Genomic DNA, 10,049 nt, shown 5'->3' on the forward strand with positions numbered 1-10,049 from the left:
TTGGCATTCTCTCAACCAGCTTCATGAGGTAGTCATCTGGAATGCATTTCAATGAACAGGTGTGCCTTGTTCTCTTAGTGCGTTTGAGCCAAACAGTTGTGTTGTGATCAGGTAGGGGTGGTATACAGAAGATAGCCCTATTTGGTAAAAGAATAGAGAGCCGCTTGGAACACAGCCATTGCTTGATATAACAGCTGTGACAGACACTCACCTCTCTGGAGTTCTTGTCGACAGCGATGTGGACGATGCCGTCGTTGTCACAACACTTCTCCAAGATGGCCTCGTGGATGGCCAGATGCCAGTTTTCACCAACCTCCCTGTTACAAACACACACACACGTAAAGGTGTCATCTAGAAGTCCGAACCCACCTCTAACCTGGTAGTCAAGAACACACAGGTAGGATAGGACAGTACATGTGGCACATGCATGTGTCATTCCACTGGGATAGCGGTTCCATCACTGGACAATCTCACATGCAGACAGACACTTCCAGCCCAGGGAAGACACTTGATACAATATACATCCACATCTGAGAGGGAGTCTGCCAACGTTCACATCTAAGAGAGAGTCTGCCGACGTCCGAGAGGGAGTCTGCCGACGTCCGAGAGGGAGTCTGCCGACGTCCGAGAGGGAGTCTGCCGACGTCCGAGAGGGAGTCTGCCGACGTCCGAGAGGGAGTCTGCCGACGTCCGAGAGGGAGTCTGCCGACGTCCTCGTCCGAGAGGGAGTCTGCCGACGTCCTCGTCCAAGAGGGAGTCTGCCGACGTCCTCGTCCAAGAGGGAGTCTGCCGACGTCCTCGTCCAAGAGGGAGTCTGCCGACGTCCTCGTCCAAGAGGGAGTCTGCCGACGTCCTCGTCCAAGAGGAGTCTGCCGGCGTCTCGTCCAAGAGGGAGTCTGCCGACGTCCTCGTCCAAGAGGGAGTCTGCCGACGTCCTCGTCTAAGAGGGAGTCTGCCGACGTCCTCGTCTAAGAGGGAGTCTGCCGACGTCCTCGTCTAAGAGGGAGTCTGCCGACGTCCTCGTCTAAGAGGGAGTCTGCCGACGTCCTCGTCTAAGAGGGAGTCTGCCGGCGTCCTCGTCTAAGAGGAGTCTGCCGACGTCCCTCGTCTAAGAGGAGTCTGCCGACGTCCTCGTCTAAGAGGGAGTCTGCCGACGTCCTCGTCTAAGAGGGAGTCTGCCGACGTCCTCGTCTAAGAGGGAGTCTGCCGACGTCCTCGTCTAAGAGGGAGTCTGCCGACGTCCACGTCTAAGAGGGAGTCTGCCGACGTCCACGTCTAAGAGAGTCTGCCGACGTCCACGTCTAAGAGAGTCTGCCGACGTCCACGTCTAAGAGAGTCTGCCGACGTCCACGTCTAAGAGAGTCTGCCGACGTCCACGTCTAAGAGAGTCTGCCAACGTCTAAGAGAGTCTGCCGACGTCCATGTCTAAGAGAGAGTCTGCTGACGTCCACATCTAATAGTCTGCCAACGTCCACATCTATGATAGTGTCTGCTGATACCGACATGCAAAGCGTTTTAGTCCCCTGACAAGTACATGCTCATCCCTAACCCCGACAGAACCTTAAAGACTGATGGTGAACACATGGACTTAGTAACACCCTCTGGTACTCACATGGACTTAGTAACACCCTTTGGTACTCACATTGACTTAGTAACACCCTTTGGTACTCACATGGACTTAGTAACACCCTTTGGTACTCACATGGACTTAGTAACACCCTCTGGTACTCACATTGACTTAGTAACACCCTTTGGTACTCACATGGACTTAGTAACACCCTCTGGTACTCACATTGACTTAGTAACACCCTCTGGTACTCACATGACTGGATCAAACATGTTTCTGATCTTCAGACACGGTGTTAAACTGTTGGGGGGAGAGTTCCTCCTGTCCAGAGGGAACGCTGAGAGAAGAGAGACAGACAGGAAAGAGACGTTCGATGGAGAAAAAGACAGGAAATGTGTTAGATGGACGAAAGACGGACAAGAGACGCTAGATGGACAGTATAACAGCAGGGAAGAAACATTTTCTTATTTCTGACATGAAACTACACGACCAAAAAAGTACGTGGACACCTGCTCATCGAACATCACATTTCGTAACCATGGGTATTAATAGGGAGTTGGTAGTGCCCTACGTAGGGAACAGGGTGCCATTTGGGAGCACACTAGGAATGGGGGACGGGTTAGTTACCTTTGCCCTGCCAGACTTTGGAGGGGATGAGTGAGATCTGGTCGCAGCTCAGAGAGGGCTGGAGCCACCTCCACACCAGGAAGTCGGCTCCGCCAATCCGCTGAGACTCTGTCCTGATACGGCTCTCATTGGCTGAGAGGAAGGTCACAGCCCGGTCCCAGACCTTCTTCAGCTTCTTTCTGGAATGGTAGAATAGAAACGAACAGTCATTATGACTAGCTTGTCTCTAAATGGTAGAATAGAAACTAACATAGCTTGTCTCTAAATGGTAGAATAGAAACTAACATAGCTTGTCTCTAAATGGTAGAATAGAAACGAACATAGCTTGTCTCTAAATGGTAGAATAGAAACGAACATAGCTTGACTAAATGGTAGAATAGAAACTAACATAGCTTGTCTCTAAATGGTAGAATAGAAACTAACATAGCTTGTCTCTAAATGGTAAAATAGAAACTAACATAGCTTGTCTCTAAATGGTAGAATAGAAACGAACATAGCTTGTCTCTAAATGGTAGAATAGAAACGAACATAGCTTGTCTCTAAATGGTAGAATAGAAACGAACATAGCTTGTCTCTAAATGGTAGAATAGAAACGAACAGTCATTATGACTAGCTTGTCTCTAAATGGTAGAATAGAAACTAACATAGCTTGTCTCTAAATGGTAGAATAGAAACTAACATAGCTTGTCTCTAAATGGTAGAATAGAAACAAACATAGCTTGTCTCTAAATGGTAGAATAGAAACAAACATAGCTTGTCTCTAAATGGTAGAATAGAAACGAACATAGCTTGTCTCTAAATGGTAGAATAGAAACGAACATAGCTTGACTAAATGGAGGTTAGTACTCACCTGTCCTGGGGTTGGACCAGGGAGTCTCTGACGTGAGGGATGAGCAGGTAGGAGGTTAGTACTCACCTGTCCTGGGGTTGAACCAGGGAGTCTCTAACGTGAGGGATGGGCAGGTAGGAGGTTAGTACTCACCTGTCCTGGGGTTGAACCAGGGAGTCTCTGACGTGAGGGATGGGCAGGTAGGAGGTTAGTACTCACCTGTCCTGGGGTTGAACCAGGGAGTCTCTGACGTGAGGGATGGACAGGTAGGATGTTAGTACTCACCTGTCCTGGGGTTGGACCAGGGAGTCTCTAACGTGAGGGATGGGCAGGTAGGAGGTTAGTACTCACCTGTCCTGGGGCTGAACCAGGGAGTCTCTGACGTGAGGGATGGGCAGGTAGGAGGTTAGTACCCACCTGTCCTGGGGCTGAACCAGGGAGTCTCTAACGTGAGGGATGGGCAGGTAGGAGGTTAGTACCCACCTGTCCTGGGGCTGAACCAGGGAGTCTCTGACGTGAGGGATGGGCAGGTAGGAGGTTAGTACTCACCTGTCCTGGGGCTGAACCAGGGAGTCTCTGACGTGAGGGATGGGCAGGTAGGAGGTTAGTACTCACCTGTCCTGGGGCTGAAGCAGGGAGTCTCTGACGTGAGGGATGGGCAGGTAGGAGGTTAGTACTCACCTGTCCTGGGGCTGAACCAGGGAGTCTCTGACGTGAGGGATGGGCAGGTAGGAGGTTAGTACTCACCTGTCCTGGGGCTGAACCAGGGAGTCTCTGACGTGAGGGATGGACAGGTAGGAGGTTAGTACTCACCTGTCCTGGGGCTGAACCAGGGAGTCTCTGACGTGAGGGATGGGCAGGTAGGAGGTTAGTACTCACCTGTCCTGGGGCTGAACCAGGGAGTCTCTGACGTGAGGGATGGGCAGGTAGGAGGTTAGTACTCACCTGTCCTGGGGTTGAACCAGGGAGTCTCTGACGTGAGGGATGGGCAGGTAGGAGGTTAGTACCCACCTGTCCTGGGGCTGAACCAGGGAGTCTCTGACGTGAGGGATGGGCAGGTAGGAGGTTAGTACCCACCTGTCCTGGGGCTGAACAAGGGAGTCTCTGACGTGAGGGATGGGCAGGTAGGAGGTTAGTACTCACCTGTCCTGGGGCTGAACCAGGGAGTCTCTGACGTGAGGGATGGGCAGGTAGGAGGTTAGTACTCACCTGTCCTGGGGTTGAACCAGGGAGTCTCTGACGTGAGGGATGGGCAGGTAGGAGGTTAGTACCCACCTGTCCTGGGGCTGAACCAGGGAGTCTCTGACGTGAGGGATGGGCAGGTAGGAGGTTAGTACCCACCTGTCCTGGGGTTGAACCAGGGAGTCTCTGACGTGAGGGATGGGCAGGTAGGAGGTTAGTACCCACCTGTCCTGGGGCTGAACCAGGGAGTCTCTGACGTGAGGGATGGGCAGGTAGGGCTGGAGGTCATTGTTCTCCTGACATGACGCGTTGTGGATCCTCAGAACACCTATGATTCTCTCCACCATGTCATACATGTGCCTGGTCTCCTCTTCCTCTCTCCTCCAACGATACTTCATGTAGTAGAATACACCCCACACCAGACCAATCACTAGAGAGAGAGAGAGAGAGGTTAGATTAGATACTTCATATAGTAGAATACACCCCACACCAGACCAATCACTAGAGAGAAGGTTAGATTAGATACTTCATATAGTAGAATACACCTCACACCAGACCAATCACTAGAGAGAGAGAGAGAGGTTAGATTAGATACTTCATATAGTAGAATACACCCCACACCAGACCAATCACTAGAGAGAGAGGTTAGATACTTCATATAGTAGAATACACCTCACACCAGACCAATCACTAGAGAGAGGTTAAATTAGATACTTCATATAGTAGAATACACCTCACACCAGACCAATCACTAGAGAGAGGTTAGATACTTCATATAGTAGAATACACCCCACACCAGACCAATCACTAGAGAGAGAAGGTTAGATTAGATACTTCATATAGTAGAATACACCCCACACCAGACCAATCACTAGAGAGAGGTTAGATACTTCATATAGTAGAATACACCCCACACCAGACCAATCACTAGAGAGAGAAGGTTAGATTAGATACTTCATATAGTAGAATACACCTCACACCAGACCAATCACTAGAGAGAGAAGGTTAGATTAGATACTTCATATAGTAGAATACACCCCACACCAGACCAATCACTAGAGAGAGAGAGGTTAGATTAGATACTTCATATAGTAGAATACACCCCACACCAGACCAATCACTAGAGAGAGAGAGAGGTTAAATTAGATACTTCATATAGTAGAATACACCTCACACCAGACCAATCACTAGAGAGAGAAGGTTAGATGAGATACTTCATATAGTAGAATACACCTCACACAGGAGGCCTATTAGGACGAGCAGCACTCCGTGGAAGACTGTAAAGAGGAGGAGGCCTGGTTAGGATGAGCAGCACCCTGTGGATGACTGTAAAGAGGAGGAGGCCTGTTAGGATGAGCAGCACCCTGTGGATGACTGTAAAGAGGAGGAGGCCTGTTAGGATGAGCAGCACCCTGTGGATGACTGTAAAGAGGAGGAGGCCTGGTTAGGATGAGCAGCACCCTGTGGATGACTGTAAAGAGGAGGAGGCCTGTTAGGATGAGCAGCACCCTGTGGATGACTGTAAAGAGGAGGAGGCCTGTTAGGATGAGCAGCACCCTGTGGATGACTGTAAAGAGGAGAGGAGACATGTCTAACCTGTTAGGATGAGCAGCACCCTGTGGATGACTGTGAAAAAGGCTCTTCTGAAGCGGCAGGAGAAGGACATCTTGGGGTGGGTCGACTCCAGACGAGTCACCTCACTCACGTCCGCTACTGCCTCCTCTGGGTTATCCCCGATCAGCCTGGGAGAGGAGGGGGATAGAAGGAGTGAGGGAGAGGAGGGGGAGAGAGGAGGGGGAGAGAAAAGAGGAGGGAGAGAAGAGAGGGAGAGAAGAGAGGGAGAGAAGAGAGCCAAAGGAAGGGGGAGGAGGGAGAGAAGAGAGGGAGAGAAGAGGGTGAAAGGAAGGGGGAGGAGGGAGAGAAAGAGGAGGGAGAGAGGATGTTCCATTAGTATGAGAATACATCATAGGGGTTGAGGCACCAAACACAAGAACACAGACAATCAGGGAGGGACCACCCAAACAGGGAGGGACCACCCAAACAGGGAGGGACCACCCAATCAGGGAGGGACCACCCAAACAGGGAGGAACCACCCAATCAGGGAGGAACCACCCAATCAGGGAGGGACCACCCAAACAGGGAGGGACCACCCAAACAGGGAGGGGCCACCCAATCAGGGAGGGACCACCCAAACAGGGAGGGACCACCCAAACAGGGAGGGGCCACCCAATCAGGGAGGGACCACCCAAACAGGGAGGGACCACCCAAACAGGAGGACCACCCAATCAGGGAGGAACCACCCAATCAGGAGGGACCACCCAAACAGGGAGGGACCACCCAAACAGGGAGGGGCCACCCAATCAGGGAGGGACCACCCAAACAGGGAGGGACCACCCAAACAGGGAGGGGCCACCCAATCAGGGAGGGACCACCCAAACAGGGAGGGACCACCCAAACAGGGAGGGACCACCCAATCAGGTAGGGACCACCCAATCAGGGAGGGACCACCCAATCAGGGAGGGACCACCTGTCCGATATGAAATGCCTGTTTCTGTTTTCTGCCGCCTGTCCTAATGACCACGACCCGATATGCTCTCCTCTTCAGAGAATCTTAGAAGAGAAACCATGGTTACCGTATGCCAACGTCCTCCCCTGTCCTAATGACCACGACCCGATATGCTCTCCTCTTCAGAGAATCTTAGAAGAGAAACCATGGTTACCGTATGCCAACGTCCTCTCCTGTCCTAATGACCACGACCCGATATGCTCTCCTCTTCAGAGAATCTTAGAAGAGAAACCATGGTTACCGTATGCCAACGTCCTCCCCTGTCCTAATGACCACGACCCGATATGCTCTCCTCTTCAGAGAATCTTAGAAGAGAAACCATGGTTACCGTATGCCAACGTCCTCCCCTGTCCTAATGACCACGACCCGATATGCTCTCCTCTTCAGAGAATCTTAGAAGAGAAACCATGGTTACCGTATGCCAACGTCCTCTCCTGTCCTAATGACCACGACCCGATATGCTCTCCTCTTCAGAGAGTCTTAGAAGAGAAACCATGGTTACCGTATGCCAACGTCCTCCCCTGTCCTAATGACCACGACCCGATATGCTCTCCTCTTCAGAGAATCTTAGAAGAGAAACCATGGTTACCGTATGCCAACGTCCTCCCCTGTCCTAATGACCACGACCCGATATGCTCTCCTCTTCAGAGAATCTTAGAAGAGAAACCATGGTTACCGTATGCCAACGTCCTCCCCTGTCCTAATGACCACGACCCGATATGCTCTCCTCTTCAGAGAATCTTAGAAGAGAAACCATGGTTACCGTATGCCAACGTCCTCCCCCGTCCGTATGATCCACTCCAGAGCGAGGAGAACCCAGTGACGGTACTGTTCACTCTGCTGCAGGAGATAGTCAGAGGCTTCCTTCAGAGACAGGCTCCTGTTGGTCTGCTGCTGCTCCGGGGCGGTACAGTCATGTTGGCCTGTTGGGGACAACATTAATGTGAGCTGCAGATAAACCACTTATTATAAGAAGGGCGGAGACAGACAGACGGGGGGGCGGAGACAGACAGACGGGGGGCGGAGACAGACAGACGGGGAGGAGACAGACAGACGGGGGGCGGAGACAGACGGGGGCGGAGACAGACAGACGGGGGGAGGAGACAGACAGACGGGGGAGGAGACAGACAGACGGGGGAGGAGACAGACAGACGGGGAGGAGACAGACAGACGGGGGAGGAGACAGACAGACGGGGAGGAGACAGACAGATGGGGGAGGAGACAGACAGATGGGGGGAGGAGACAGACAGACGGGGGGAGACAGACAGATGGGGGAGGAGACAGACAGACGGGGCGGAGACAGACAGACGGGGGAGGAGACAGACAGATGGGGGCGGAGACAGACAGACGGGGCGGAGACAGACAGACGGGGAGGAGACAGACAGACGGGGAGGAGACAGACGGGGAGGAGACAGACAGACGGGGGGAGGAGACAGACGGGGAGGAGACAGACAGACGGGGAGGAGACAGACAGATGGGGGAGGAGACAGACAGACGGGGAGGAGACAGACGGGGGAGAGACAGACAGACGGGGAGGAGACAGACAGACGGGGAGGAGACAGACAGACGGGGAGGAGACAGACAGACGGGGGGGAGGAGACAGACAGACGGGGAGGAGACAGACAGACGGGGGGAGGAGACAGACAGACGGGGGGGAGGAGACAGACAGATGGGGGCGGAGACAGAGAGACGGGGAGGAGACAGACAGACGGGGGGGAGGAGACAGACAGACGGGGGGCGGAGACAGACAGATGGGGGAGGAGACAGACAGACGGGGAGGAGACAGACAGACGGGGAGGAGACAGACAGACGGGGGGAGGAGACAGACAGATGGGGGGGCGGAGACAGACAGACGGGGGGCGGAGACAGACAGTCGGGGGCGGAGACAGAGAGACGGGGGCGGAGACAGACAGACGGGGGGCGGAGACAGACAGACGGGGGGAGGAGACAGACAGACGGGGGAGGAGACAGAGAGACGGGTGGTGGAGACAGAGAGACGGGGGGCGGAGACGGGCGGGAGGAGACACAGACAGACGGGCGGGAGGAGACAGACAGCTAGGAAAAACTCCCTAGAAAGGCCAGAACCTAGGAAGAGACCTAGAGAGGAACCAGGCTATGTGGGGTGGCCAGTCCTCTTCTGGCTGTACCAGGTGGAGATTATAAACCGAGAGAGGAACCAGGCTCTGAGAGGAGGCCAGTCCTCTTCTGGCTGTACCAGGTGGAGATTAGAAACCGAGAGAGGAACCAGGCTCTGAGGGGAGGCCAGTCCTCTTCTGGTTGTACCAGGTGGAGATTATAAACCTAGAGAGGAACCAGGCTCTGAGAGGAGGCCAGTCCTCTTCTGGCTGTACCAGGTGGAGATTATAAACCTAGAGAGGAACCAGGCTCTGAGAGGAGGCCAGTCCTCTTCTGGCTGTACCAGGTGGAGATTATAAACCTAGAGAGGAACCAGGCTCTGAGAGGAGGCCAGTCCTCTTCTGGCTGTACCAGGTAGAGATTATAAACCTAGAGAGAGGAACCGGGCTCTGAGGGGTGGCCAGTCCTCTTCTAGCTGTACCAGGTGGAGAGGTGTACCTGGTGGAGATTATAAACCTAGAGAGGAACCAGGCTCTGAGGGGAGGCCAGTCCTCTTCTGGCTGTACCAGGTGGAGATTATAAACCTAGAGAGAGGAACCGGGCTCTGAGGGGTGGCCAGTCCTCTTCTAGCTGTACCAGGTGGAGAGGTGTACCAGGTGGAGATTATAAACCGAGAGAGGAACCAGGCTCTGAGAGGAGGCCAGTCCTCTTCTGGCTGTACCAGGTGGAGATGATAAACCTAGAGAGGAACCGGGCTCTGAGAGGAGGCCAGTCCTCTTCTGGCTGTACCAGGTGGAGATTAGAAACCTAGAGAGGAACCAGGCTCTGAGAGGAGGCCAGTCCCCTTCTGGCTGTACCAGGTGGAGATTATAAACCGAGAGAGGAACCAGGCTCTGAGGGGAGGCCAGTCCTCTTCTGGCTGTACCAGGTGGAGATTATAAACCTAGAGAGGAACCAGGCTCTGAGAGGAGGCCAGTCCTCTTCTGGCTGTACCAGGTAGAGATTATAAACCTAGAGAGAGGAACCGGGCTCTGAGGGGTGGCCAGTCCTCTTCTAGCTGTACCAGGTGGAGAGGTGTACCTGGTGGAGATTATAAACCGAGAGAGGAACCAGGCTCTGAGAGGAGGCCAGTCCTCTTCTGGCTGTACCAGGTGGAGATTATAAACCTAGAGAGAGGAACCGGGCTCTGAGAGGAGGCCAGT

General features: G+C 53.2%; 1 protein-coding gene across 1 annotated transcript in view; it reads right to left on the minus strand.

Moving 5' to 3' along the window:
• LOC135573020 (inner nuclear membrane protein Man1-like) overlaps positions 1–10,049 on the minus strand; it is a 50,412-nt gene that overhangs the window by 4,337 nt on the left and 36,026 nt on the right. The window contains exons 3-8 of the mRNA XM_065022073.1: positions 7,535–7,694; positions 5,802–5,947; positions 4,431–4,635; positions 2,195–2,373; positions 1,823–1,904; positions 212–317 (exon numbers count right to left, since the gene is read on the minus strand). Of these exons, the coding sequence (XP_064878145.1) occupies positions 212–317; positions 1,823–1,904; positions 2,195–2,373; positions 4,431–4,635; positions 5,802–5,947; positions 7,535–7,694 (878 nt within the window). The remainder of the gene's footprint in view (positions 1–211; positions 318–1,822; positions 1,905–2,194; positions 2,374–4,430; positions 4,636–5,801; positions 5,948–7,534; positions 7,695–10,049) is intronic.

This window comes from Oncorhynchus nerka, linkage group LG8, assembly GCF_034236695.1.
Source record: "Oncorhynchus nerka isolate Pitt River linkage group LG8, Oner_Uvic_2.0, whole genome shotgun sequence".
NCBI lineage: Eukaryota > Metazoa > Chordata > Actinopteri > Salmoniformes > Salmonidae > Oncorhynchus > Oncorhynchus nerka.